This window comes from Anticarsia gemmatalis, chromosome 19, assembly GCF_050436995.1.
Source record: "Anticarsia gemmatalis isolate Benzon Research Colony breed Stoneville strain chromosome 19, ilAntGemm2 primary, whole genome shotgun sequence".
In the NCBI taxonomy this organism is placed as follows: domain Eukaryota; kingdom Metazoa; phylum Arthropoda; class Insecta; order Lepidoptera; family Erebidae; genus Anticarsia; species Anticarsia gemmatalis.
In genome coordinates this window covers 3258060-3270794 of record NC_134763.1, presented here as the reverse complement: position 1 = coordinate 3270794, position 12735 = coordinate 3258060, and the positions used below count along the sequence as shown (strand labels likewise).

The following is a 12735-nucleotide window of genomic DNA, read 5'->3' as shown; positions in this document are numbered from 1 at the left end:
TACAAACTGGTGGTGTTTTAAATTACATTTATTATTTTACTGTTAAATGTTTCGAAATTATACACCAGTTCGCAGTTCGTCGCCTTTTTATTTATTAGTGGCGTGTTGACGTTAACAAGTTAATACCTCAAAAACCAAATAATATATGTAGGTACATAACAAAACATTAATTAGGTATATTGAATCTCCATCTTAATGCTCAAGAGCTACAAACCACTAAAGTGGCGATGGTAAGTATCTGTCATAGGGATTGTTATTGGTGCAAAGGTTGTACAACCAAAGGGTAATATTATTTTAATTTTGAACATTAAATAAGCTTCAAAAGTATAATAGACATAGATTCAAAGAAGTAAGTCGAGGACCTATGGGGTTCGAGCACGGCGCGACACAAATAACCACAAACAACAGCTGGTTTGACAATCACCTGACGTTTTTGACAATCGCTCGCTCATATACAAAAGGATTTTGTTATCAAATTTTCTTGTGATTACATCAATAACATACGTGTACCACTGCTTGGTTGCCGTTGCGTCACAACAATTATCACTTAGTTAATTACTGCCCGTTTTGTGTAACGATAATATGGCTGAAATGAGTGAGAAATACAATACAAAATGTCCTGGTGTAAAACGCCTTATGAGGGAGGCCATGGAATTAGCGGAGGCTACAGAAGAATATTGTGCAAGACCGTTGGAAGATAATCTTTTCGAGTGGCACTTTACGGTTCAAGGACCGAAAGGCACCGATTTTGAAGGTGGTATCTATCACGGTAGGATATTGTTACCGAAAGAATATCCCATGCACCCGCCTCATATAATACTTCTGACGCCAAATGGTAGATTTGAAGTGAATAAAAAGATTTGTTTGTCCATTTCTGGTCATCATCCAGAGACTTGGCAACCATCATGGTCGATAAGGACGGCTCTATTGGCGCTAATAGCATTTATGCCGACGCCAGCCGAGGGAACAATCGGTTCTCTCGATTATACTCCTGCAGAACGCAAAGTACTCGCAAAGAAATCAGCTAGTTGGGTGTGTTCTCAGTGTGGTGAAATATCAACACTCCTATCTTCAACAGCAGCTAAACCAATCACTGAAGAGGAGAAATCAGTACTAGATCAGATAGCATTTAAAGGAGAAGATGAGCAGAATGCTAAGCCTCCAGAAGAACCTGTACATGAAGTAGAGCCTCAGGTGCTGGAGTCATCAGAGCCTACAAACAGTTTCCTAGATCAACTGACAGAGATTTTGGTTGCTCTGCTGGTAGGGGCTATAGGCATATTTATATACAGGCGTTGGAATGCACATTACCACAGTTCAGAGACAGAACTGTAATTTGTATTATTGATCCTTGACACTAGGGCCTAAGAATAATTTTGAAGTATTTTCAAGTGATGATAAATGATGCAATGCATCTTTGTTTTCTAAAATCAATTTTGAATTGTGGTGTTGACTCGATCAGAAATAGAAATGACTTCTCATACTTGTTTTTTTATCCTCTCTGTTTTACTTAGTTTGAAAATTGTGCCTTAAGAATAAGGATATACTTATAAGGCGTCCTAATGCCTCTGAGAGGAATCAAAATTACATCACTCACTTATCTATGTGATTGCTCATAAACAACCTTCTAGTTTTATTGCCTAAGTTATTTATTTTAAGAAACAAATCAGGATATTTAATATTGCAAAATTTATGATGTGATTCAAAAGTTACATGGTGACTTTGTATATTGTGACCAAATGTGGTCTTATGTTAAAATATGGATGAAATAACATAATTTGTTTCAAATTTATTAACAATTTATAGTTATTTCTTGCCAAAGAAAATGAAAGTGATCTTGATTTGTGATCTCTATTTTAATATAATTGGCCTACTTAACTACATTTGCCATCATTCATCATTACCACTGTATTTCTAGTAATAATCATACATTTAAATAACAAATAGAGTAAGTTTTATGTAATATTGATGTTTTTACAGATTCCCAGCATTTTACTATTGTTTTTAATACTACTTACTACAATATAACTAAAATATTCTTAAGAACCATGTTAAGTAGGTATTCAATATGATAGATAAATAATAAAATGTCGAATTATTTATTCTGCACTATCTTTTTTTCAATAGAATAATAAATTATTTTGACTATAGATCATGCAATCTGTGTTAGTAACATTCCAAGAGCTTAGCTGTTCATAAATCATAATACAACAAACTTTTGGAACTAATATATTTTTAACTTTTGTTATAACAAATTCATGTAGTTATAAGATTTGTGTACATTATATTGTGTGTAAATTAGTTGTAATGTTGCTTACTGAATATTAAGTTGCATTGTTTTACTAAAATAAAGTTTGTAAATTCACTACATAATGATTATGACTGCTGTTATTTATTTGTTGATCTTACCATAAACTAATGTCCTCACTGCCTCTTCCTGTTCGCGGCTGTTTTCCGCCGATCGAGTATGTGCATAAGTACTCTTGATTACTCAGGCGCAGGGCCGACTCGTCTGTGTCTTCAGACCGAGGCATGGAAACTTTAAAAAGTCAGGATCATTACTTTATTAGCAAGACTGCTGAACAGCGTAGGAAACACCATTGTTACATAACACATACCATACCTCTGTGAGTGGTACTGTATGCAACTGCTGATCACAAGGTTATTGGTTTGACTTCTGGATCAGGCAAAGTGCTACAATATTCTCAATACTATAGAATCCAGTATATTATATAGAAATAGGATATATTATTATTTCCTTTTTTAACTGCACACTTGCAGAGTCCTCATTATCACAAGATTATTGCTGTGATTATAGTTTTTTTTAAAATGAAAGGTTTATAGTAGATAGTATGAGTATACTTTGTAATTGAGGAGCAAAGGAAACAAAATAGTTGAGTTAATTATTTATTTATTAAGACATTATACCGAGATACATCTAGAAAATAGCTTACAAAGTAAGAAAGTTGGTGCTGTCAATTCCTGCCACCAAAGTGCGTCCCACCAGTTGTTTATTACTGGGTAAAAAAGATGATAATTATGTATTTATTAAGTTATATTAAATCTGCAACATTCATAGGCATTTCGTCAATTTGCGTGGAGTAGTATTGCTCAATATCTCGCAGAATCCTGATGTCATCTGACTTGACGAAGTTAATGGCGACACCTTTGCGTCCGAACCGACCTGATCTGCCAATTCTGTGGATGTATAACTCACGGTTGTTTGGCAAATCGTAGTTGATGACTAGGGATACTTGCTGTACATCAATACCACGCGCCCATACATCAGTGGTGATGAGAACTCGGCTGCAATGAAACAAGACATTGTGTAAATAAAACTAAATTGTAAAAGAAATAATATTAATTGAGATATAATGCAGACAAATATTGTGTACCTTTGGCCTGATCTGAACTCCTTCATAATGTTATCTCTTTCCTTCTGGGGCATGTCACCATGCATGGAGCTGACAGTGAAATTAGCTTCTTGCATCTTCTGTGTAAGCCAATCAACCTTTCTCTTAGTGTTGCAGAAGATAACAGCTTGGGTAATGGTCAGTGTGTCATAAAGATCACAGAGTGTGTCAAACTTCCACTCCTCACGTTCTACTGCTACGAAGAACTGCTTGATACCTTCCAGTGTCAACTCGTCACTGTGGATTAGGAAATTATATGTTTAAATTTAGTATAGTTAATAATCTCTTCATGGTTATAAATTCATATCTAAGTTGATTATTCTACTTTTCTTTTAATCATACTAATGTATTCTGTCTATAAGAATTATTAATTGCTTATTTTGATTGATGTTAATAAAAAGTATAAAGTGCTTTCTTGGATAATTCATCATTGGCCTGAATTGATAATATAGATAATTGGAGATGATGGATTGGTTAAGAGGGAGTCAGGTAAAATCAGTACATTTTTGTTTAGAAAATTACCGTTTAACTAAAATTCTGATGGGATCAGTCATGAATTTGGAAGTCATTTCAAGGATCTCATGGGGCAATGTGGCTGAGATAAGCACAACTTGTGTTGCCGGGGGCAGGTAACGGTAGACATCGTAGATCTGTTCCTTGAAACCTTTGTTCAACATTTCATCAGCTTCATCAAGAACCAGCATCTTAATGGACCTTGTACGCAGCACACGTCGTCTAATCATGTCTGTAATTGAAAAAAAACAATTAATTACATAACATATGATAGGTACATTTAATAAGAAATTGTCTATTTTGAGTATCTAATGCTTTTTAAATTGATAAATAGGTATGTTGTTTGAAGCTTTGCTTAGATAAAGATTGAATAAAAGTTTATTAGATTTAATATTCATAAATTATGTATGTACTTGTGAATCCTTATAAGATTTATATAGAAACCTAATCTAGTTTGAACAATGTTGTTGTATTTAGTTGAATACTACCTACCTCGGGTATAAAATGTATAATTATTGTGCAAGAAATTTGCGTAACTTCTAACATACAATCTTTTTAATGCCATTTGTATAAAGTAATATCTATAATATTTCTTACACCATATAAACAACATACCAAACACTCTGCCAGGTGTGCCAGAGACGACATGCTGACCGTAATCCAACTTCCTAATATCTTCTCCAAGGTTTGTACCACCAATACAAGCATGGCACTGTACATTCATAAAGTCACCCAAAGCAAGGATGACTTTCTGGATCTGTGTAGCCAACTCGCGTGTAGGTGATAGAACCAGTACTTGAGTTTCGCGTAGTGTTGTATCCAAAGATTGCAGTATAGAAATGGAAAAGGTAGCTGTTTTGCCGGTACCCGATTGAGCTTGTGCTATAACGTCTCTGCCCTTTACAATAGGCAATATACTTCTCTGTTGAATCGCGGACGGCTTCTCGAAGCCTGAAAAAATGTGAAAGTTAGGTGATGCATAGTCGTGTAACAAAAAGTAAATTGTAAGGGAGTACTTTTAAGTATATTAAATAGGTAATTGAACGTACCATATGTGTATATTCCTCGCAGTAACTCATCCCGTAATCCCATAGAATCAAAAGTTGGGATAACTTCAACATCTTCGCTTGTATCGAACTCAACGTTCGACAAATCTTCCGATATTATTTTGCGATTATATGAAACTTCTGATGCACTCATCTTGACTCTTTTTTGAAAGCTTCGTCAATTGAATTTACTTATGAAATAAAAAATTAAATTAGAACACGTTACACAAATTATTCACTTCAAAATCCTCAGGAAATAAGCGAGGTTGGGATCATAGCAAACAAAATGTGTGGTCAATTTCTAATGTCTATCTCTTTTCAAAGTACTATGTCAGAAAGAGAGAGAAAGAAAAAATGGGAACAAAATACGCGACCAATATGGCCGCCGATGCGTAATTTTCACAGATAACATTTACGTGCCACAGACTTTTAAAATAATACTAATTAAACGTCGGTAGAGAGTTCCATTGAGGCCCGTACAGTTTTGTTTACCTACTTTATTATTTTATACATTGGGTCATCAGATCTTGAAATTACCGAATAAGTGAAGATGTACTTTATATTTGGTGAGAGTAATAATTTTAGGAACAATTTATGCCATTAGTAGTACTATGTGAACTTAAAATCAGGCGCATCTAAGTCAAACCCCTTTTTTAACTATTGAACTTATCAGATATTTCATACTTAATTACTGAATAGATCAAGGTCGTTACAATTTTCAAGCACAAACATGCAAAGCGCACCGGTTACTAATTTGAAGGAAGTGATGTTACTAACTACAGGAAAAACTAAACGCGTTTAACAACGCATTCGTCGGACCATTCGGATTTCAAGTTTATTTGTGGTCAAAAGAACGATCATATTTGATTTTGAACGAATCAAAATGGATGCTGGGTGTGAATGAACTATGTACTGAAAAACGAACAGCTTTTTATTGAGTTGTGTCGTGGGCCCGATTATAATCGGGAATCCGGCGTCGCGATTTTGGTTTGCAAGTATTTAGGCAGTGACAAACTCAAAGTGCAATTGGATCCAGGATCGACCGTAATATCTTTCAATTCAGAAGTCACCGTGTCGGTAATGTGTTTATACGAAAGATTCGGTGGAGCTCACAATCCGCAGGTGGCATTAGGATGAGGACTCTGACGGATATATTGTATGTCGATCCTAATTCGCGAGTGTTTCATGCGTCGTCGTTCCCCAGTCTCGGTACGACATGGCGAGAAGGTTCGGACTAAAGTGTCGCTCGTGTGATGTATGAGCGGTCAGAAATGAAATGCATATACAGGAAGGAACAAACACAACTCTGACAACATGTACCAAAATGACAGAGGAAGTAGACAGAAGACATGGCGTGAATGGTAACAGCAGTAGTAAGGGTGCAAGTGAAGATGCTCCTGTGAACAGTTCTGCTCTCACTGCTACTGGTGGGAGGCTCAAATTCTTCAAAGGTAGGTGTCTGTTGCCTTTTGATATCAAGGATTAGGATAAAATGGCAATATGTGGCTTCATTATATGTGGCACCCATTGGGCCAGTTAGTGTGTTAAGAAAAACTAGAAAGTCATTCATGCTCTGATAAACCTACATAAGCACATTTGACTCAGCCGTTGCCAATTGTCTAAGCACAGCTTCTGTGCTATTGTTGTGAGTTTCGTAAGGAGGTATGGGCACCCTAGCGGAAACAAACAACTATTTGATAATGTCTTGGGGCACTTGACTTATTTTGAACAGTCAGTGTGTAATTTTGTTAGAAAAATTTAGATTTGTAACATCATATGAATAGATAGGTTTCATATAGGATCAGTAATAAAATATAAACAATGCTTTGAGTGATGGAGTTAGGTTTACACATTAATAGTACATGTTATAAATTCTTATTTGACAGCTACAGGTTGTGACTAAAATGGTCTGTTCATAGTGTGTAACATTTTATGTAAATATGTACACAAGCATCAAGATCAAAGCCCAAGTCAACTATTTACTAATGTACACTTGCAAATGTAGTGTCTTATTGATATGAAGCTTCTGGATATTTGTTTATTACTTTAATACATAACTGGTGGTAAACAATAATTTATACCTAAGCTTGATACATGAGTTTTCCTGGTACATATTAGAACTGTTTATAATATGACATGGATATAAATCAATGTTATTGTTGATCTAATAACAATTTCACTTGTCACAGTAAGGTGAGTGTGTTAGAGACATATCATGGTCTATCATTGAACAAATATTAGCTTTGACTATGTATATTGTTTTGGTCAGATTAGAATGTCATGTGAACATAAGTAAACACTAAACAGGAGTATTTATTTTTAGAGTACACTTGTTTCCTCAGTGTTTACAATATTTGTCAATATTTTGATAAGGTTACAAATGACTTAGACGCAATTGCCTCATATGTATAGTGATCTTACATTGAACATTGTACATGCTAATCCCTTGTTAATGAAATATCACCATGTAAAGTCTGATTTATTGAATAATGTTTATGAATCATTGCCAAATACTTATCTGGTTATCTGATTTTTGTGTTTGAAGGATGTGAAAGTCAGCTGTTATTATGAAGTAATATTTCATTGAAATTAATAAACCTGTATGACATACTTGTGACTTTGAAATACTCATTTCTATCTGAATGTTTATGTTACTGATACTGTATCAGGCCGACCTAGGTGTATAACAGGTGTGATACAGAATTGATCTTGATCTGCTTTAATCCTGATTAAGGGAAATAACATCTATGTAGGTTTCTTGATAGGTAGTTTATATGTTTTCAATAGATAAACCCTGTATAAATACACGCCCACTGTATATAGGAATAGGCATGTGATTTGTGTGATTTTGTTTTTGAAGTGAGTTCTCTCATTCCTAATCTTATACCTAAGAAGTTAGTTCTCAGAACACATTAGCTATACATTAACTAATCACTTGATTAAAATATTATTAGTCAGTAATATCCTTCTTACATACAAACATGCATATTATATAAAATCATGTCTTCTTCTATAGGACTAGAGATCAGAGAGCAAAATATGCTTAAATGTTTTAAATACTTCTTGTATATTTATCATTATCTTAGCACATAATTATGTATTTATCTATGTCACAATATTAATGGATATTCCACAGAATAATTGTTTTTATCAAAGTACAATATGAACCAGGGATTATTTGAGCAATTATCATAATATAAGTGTTTTCGTATTGTTGCATGTGATTGTGCTCCTAAAATAGAATGTTAGGTGGTTCTTCAATGATGTCATAATTCAGGGATTATAAAATGTGTATATGAAATACTTGATCATGATCATGTGACTTAATAGTTTGATTCACATAGTTCTTTCTTAATTTTTATGAGCCATTATTTTTGAAGATAGTGTTATTAATATCTACTCAATAGATTAGTAGTTTTTATATTTATGCAACATGTTTTTGTTATCAATATTTCTTATGTATCAATGGATTTCCCTGCTCATGCAGCAATATAAAACATAACAATTTCAATCCTTAGCTCAACTTTACCCTTTAACTTTATATGCAATGACTATTTAAATATATCTGCCTATTATGCTCAACACAATTATGAACCACAACCACTACAAGCTAGTCACTTAATAGTAGATCCTCAAACAAATATAAATAAAGTTTGAATCGTATACATAGTACTATAAAAAATGCTTTGCTATTCCTTAGTAGAGACAGTGAATAATAAAGTGAGTGTATTGTCACATTTACAGATGGAAAGTTTATTCTGGAGTTGGTGCGCGGGTGCGGCGGAAATGGCGAGCGTGCCGGCTGGGTGTCGGTGCAGCGCAAGACATTCTGGCCGCCCGCCGCCGCTCCGGCCACGCCGCCCGCGGTGGTGCACCCGCCCTCCGCCTCGCTGTCCGTCTCTGACGACAACAGCTCCGTGCAGTCCTCGCCCTGGCAGCGCGACCACTGCTGGAAGCAAACTGCTCCGCGCAGAAACATTTCCAAAGAGTTAGCCATGTACTACTGCAGACCCAGCACGCTGCACATCGCCGCCATCGAGGCGGCTAGCCGTCTCAAGAGAAGGAGGCCGTACGATACCAGCCACCTTGACGGTTTAGTTAACGGCACTAGTTCCAGGAGAACTCTCACTAATGGGGTCTGCGATAAGAAAAACGGTGATGTCGGCTCACCAGAAAACAGGAGTAGTCGAAGTGAAGATACCGTCGACGGTGTAGCGCCGAAAACGAAGACAAACTCGGACGACGATCGATGGACGGAATACGACCGAGAAAAATACTATCATATGAAACTAAAGAAACCGTATCAGTATCGTAAATTAAGAGTGTATAAAAAGACGAGGTCGGCAATAAGACGCAAAGACTTGATAAAAACTATTAACAAGCTCCGCGAGAGAATCTCTTCGCTGCCTGTGCCGATCAACGCGAAGTTGGCCAATTGCAGGCAGGAGCATATGATGGTCTCGCCGAGGAAGCGTATTCTCAGAGAACTGGAACGAGTCAGTCTCGAAGACCAAGGGATGAAAAGGCGTGCGAAGACGGTCCCCGCACTCAGCACCGCGTCGTACCCTCCGTCTCCGGGACCGAGTCACACCGCGCACAAACCCGTCGTCGAGACGCCGGTGCGCTCGCACAACGGCACCGCGCCGCGAAAGGAACCGACCGTCTCGAAGAACGTCAGCAGCTACAGCATACACTCGCTGCTGAGCATGCCGGACGAGAGTCCGACCAGGAGGTCCCCGGAGGCGAAGCGATCGCCGCACTCGCACCCGGCTTCGCTGAAGACCGAGTCGCCGTCGAGTGTGAACTCGCCCGACCTGAGCCCCAGCCCCGACAACTACCGCTACCGGTACTCGACGCTGATGAGCTCGCCGGGGCAGGGCCCGCTGGCGCGCGACTCGCCCACGCCGCCGCCGGAGCTGGCGCGGTACCGCGCGCCCTACCCGCCGCCCACGTCCCCGTACGGCGTGCGCTGGGCGCAGTACCGCGGCTCGCCGGGCCGCGACGAGTGGGCGCGCGACGTGCCCTACGTGTACCCCTACCCCTACATGGCGCCGCTGTACCGCGCGCCGCCGCAGCCGCTGTGGATGCACTACCCCATGTCGCCCGGCGTGCCGCCCGGGCCCTGGGCGCCGCTCGCGATTCCGCTCGCTAACGACCACATACCTAAGGATGAACCCACTTCAGGTTAGTTTCTAGTGTGACGTTCGTTTTATTTGTCGATGTCGGCACGGAATTTGATACCACTTCCGAGGTAACGCTTATTTTGTTTATTGATGATTCCTGTATTTGTTTGCAGATTTGCCGCTGAACTTGTCGAAGCACTGAGCGGGACGAAGGCGCTGGCGCAAGTCTGACACGTGAGACTGAACACACAAACAAACATTGTTTAAATAAATTCGGTCAATTTCGCTAGGTCGTGCTAGAAAACACGGCTGTACAAGTGTACACATGCGCTATGTATCATGTAAATGCGATCTAAGATTTTTGATAAATATAGCATTTAAGCGAAACAGCAATATATCCGTGATTTATAAGATGTATGTATGACAAGTTCGAACAGTAAACTTGTGGTGTCGTCAGTAAATTGTCCTAAGAACATTCCATTGTCACAATAAAACGATTGGCGCGTGTAGTTGAAGTCCAAAAACAAGATCCCACCTAACCCAGCGTTCGTGATCGCGCTGTTGCGATTATTTTATATTGTAACTATAGCAAATATGTTTTGCAAGCTCGCAAAAATATTTTTGTATAGATTGTGGTTTTCCGACTGATCACTAGGATCGGGGATCTATTTACAAGCTATTGTATATTACACTGAAATATTATATTTTAGTATAGATGTATGTATGCAGAGTCATGTGTGTATTTTCATACGAAATATTTGTACTGCGAGTTAAATATTTTAATATTGGCTATTATTTAGGGTAAGATTCTATGATGATCTAAATAAACAAAATACAGTTATCAATTGTTGAATTCAGTGCCTTGAAAGAAATAAAGATATTATGATCATATTTATGAACGAAAAGTATTACGAGAAGTCCTGGCTTCGTCCAAATTTACAACATTACATAACACGTAGGTACTGCTATATTCATATAAAATTTTATACAATATAATATTTCTAAATGTTAATTCTGTTCCTTGTTCATTTGCAAAATTCCATAATGTTTATGTTCGATCTCATTATTTAATTTAGAAAATAAAATGAGGTAAAGACTACAGTTTTGGGAACAAATTTGGATGTGTGTTTATGTAACATGTAAAAAAATAAGAGACATTGTATATAATTTGTGAATGGTGTATTATTGATGGAAGCGAAGGGCGTAGATTATATCAGAGCATTAATCGTTTACGACTTATCAGTAAGGAGTTTATTACCTTCAAATAATTATTGTAATTGTACAGTATTTTTATAACGAGTATTTTATGATGTTTATGCTGATGACGGGAGTCTGTCTTGTGGCGGGTGTGTCGCGGATGTATCGCGGAGGCGCCGCCTCCCGCAGGCTTTGAGATTAAAACGTAGAGCTAGATTTACAGCAATTTTAGTTGAAATATGGGGTTATGTATTATAAGAACAGTTAAATGACGGTAAGGGACTGACTTCTGATGTAATATTATCATTAATGGAACTGTATAAAATAGTTATATAATCGAAGGCCTACTGTATCGATCATGTTGTCCTCCAACTAAGTTGACTTAGTGTAAATGTAGCTATAATACATCCTGCTCAATTTAACTCTTGAGTAACTTTAGGGAACAACTATATTTCAATGTTGACGAGTAATAGGGAGGAAGCTGTATTTTTTATATTTTAAAATCGTGTGTTATATGAAAAGGAATGTCGAGTATTTGCAATTCATCTGTCACATATTTTAAACATTTAGACATTATTTTTCATGAGTTGCATATACTTGAAAAGATTCTATGTAATATTGTGTTTCAATTCGAGACACACATTATATTTTACCAGAATTTTATATATTTTTTTACTTGAGTTAATTACCGCCAATTTGGCATGCCCCTGCAATATAATTTTTATTAGTTTTATTATTCTTACAATGTGTAATGGAACTTTTATATAAAATATATTTTAATATAGAGAACGTATTTTACCAGAACATGAAGGCTTTATGCGTAATATGTATTTGCATTCTGTATTGATACTATTTTTGTAGAAATGTGTTTTGAATACTAATATTGGTGGTAACATGGCATCGATTGCTTACCACCTTTAGGTACTAAGAAAGTAAGAACAATCAAGTACATTTGAGTGCCATTTGACAACGCGACAACGCTACCGAGGACTTTCACTTTTTGTGGTGCTAGTGAAAACTGCTGCTGGATTTATTCATGCTTAACTGTTATATGAATAATTATATAGCAAGCAAATACATAACCCAAACACAAATGGTGTTGCTTCTCGTTTGTGTTGTCGATACAAACTACTTTTTATTTAAGTTTTTTTATATGGTTGAATAAAAAATGCAGACTTCTCTCCCAGCTGCAACATTGCTTTACCGCTGTTTTAAAAATGCTAAAATATTTTTCTACGCGACGATGTAATACAAACTTGAAGTATGTGATAGTGCTTTCAAAATAAGTGACACGCTAATATGCTGGTGTCTTAAATCCCCCTAAAATCATATTTATCATACCGAGAAATAGTTATTATCCATTTATATTAAGATGTAGTTATTACTCGAATAAATATAACTTTTTAAAAAATGTGTGTTTTTCTTATACTATGTTTATAATTT

The 12735-nt window shown here is 36.8% G+C and overlaps 3 protein-coding genes across 3 annotated transcripts; 2 read left to right on the top strand and 1 right to left on the bottom strand.

The window, feature by feature from the left end:
- The first annotated feature begins 291 nt into the window (after positions 1–291).
- On the top strand, positions 292–2379 carry LOC142980886 (ubiquitin-conjugating enzyme E2 J1-like). The gene has a single exon (XM_076126459.1). It carries the CDS (start codon positions 583–585, stop codon positions 1333–1335), a length of 753 nt encoding a protein of 250 aa, XP_075982574.1. The 5' UTR covers positions 292–582; the 3' UTR covers positions 1336–2379.
- A 515-nt stretch (positions 2380–2894) lies between these two features.
- LOC142981023 (eukaryotic initiation factor 4A-III) lies at positions 2895–5325 on the bottom strand. Its single transcript, XM_076126674.1, has 5 exons — positions 4976–5325; positions 4542–4877; positions 3936–4158; positions 3396–3650; positions 2895–3306 (listed from the first exon to the last, which is right to left on the bottom strand). The coding sequence occupies exons 1-5, from the start codon at positions 5124–5126 to the stop codon at positions 3054–3056; spliced, it is 1218 nt and encodes a 405-aa protein (XP_075982789.1). The 5' UTR covers positions 5127–5325; the 3' UTR covers positions 2895–3053.
- A 440-nt stretch (positions 5326–5765) lies between these two features.
- H (transcriptional corepressor hairless) lies at positions 5766–12526 on the top strand. The gene is made up of 3 exons (XM_076126567.1): positions 5766–6423; positions 8717–10156; positions 10269–12526. The coding sequence occupies exons 1-3, from the start codon at positions 6249–6251 to the stop codon at positions 10295–10297; spliced, it is 1644 nt and encodes a 547-aa protein (XP_075982682.1). The 5' UTR covers positions 5766–6248; the 3' UTR covers positions 10298–12526.
- Positions 12527–12735: the final 209 nt, after the last annotated feature.

Excerpts from the sequence above, each read along its gene's own strand:
- LOC142980886 (XM_076126459.1), top strand. The coding sequence starts at position 583 with ATGGCTGAAATGAGTGAGAAATACAATACAAAATGTCCTGGTGTAAAA.
- LOC142981023 (XM_076126674.1), bottom strand. The coding sequence starts at position 5,126 with ATGAGTGCATCAGAAGTTTCATATAATCGCAAAATAATATCGGAAGAT. Across the intron at positions 3,651-3,935 it reads ATCAGAATTTTAGTTAAACG|TGACGAGTTGACACTGGAAG; the intron begins GTAATTTTCTAA and ends CCTAATCCACAG. Across the intron at positions 3,307-3,395 it reads GAGTTCAGATCAGGCCAAAG|CCGAGTTCTCATCACCACTG; the intron begins GTACACAATATT and ends GTTTCATTGCAG.
- H (XM_076126567.1), top strand. The coding sequence starts at position 6,249 with ATGCATATACAGGAAGGAACAAACACAACTCTGACAACATGTACCAAA. Across the intron at positions 6,424-8,716 it reads GAGGCTCAAATTCTTCAAAG|ATGGAAAGTTTATTCTGGAG; the intron begins GTAGGTGTCTGT and ends TCACATTTACAG. Across the intron at positions 10,157-10,268 it reads TAAGGATGAACCCACTTCAG|ATTTGCCGCTGAACTTGTCG; the intron begins GTTAGTTTCTAG and ends ATTTGTTTGCAG.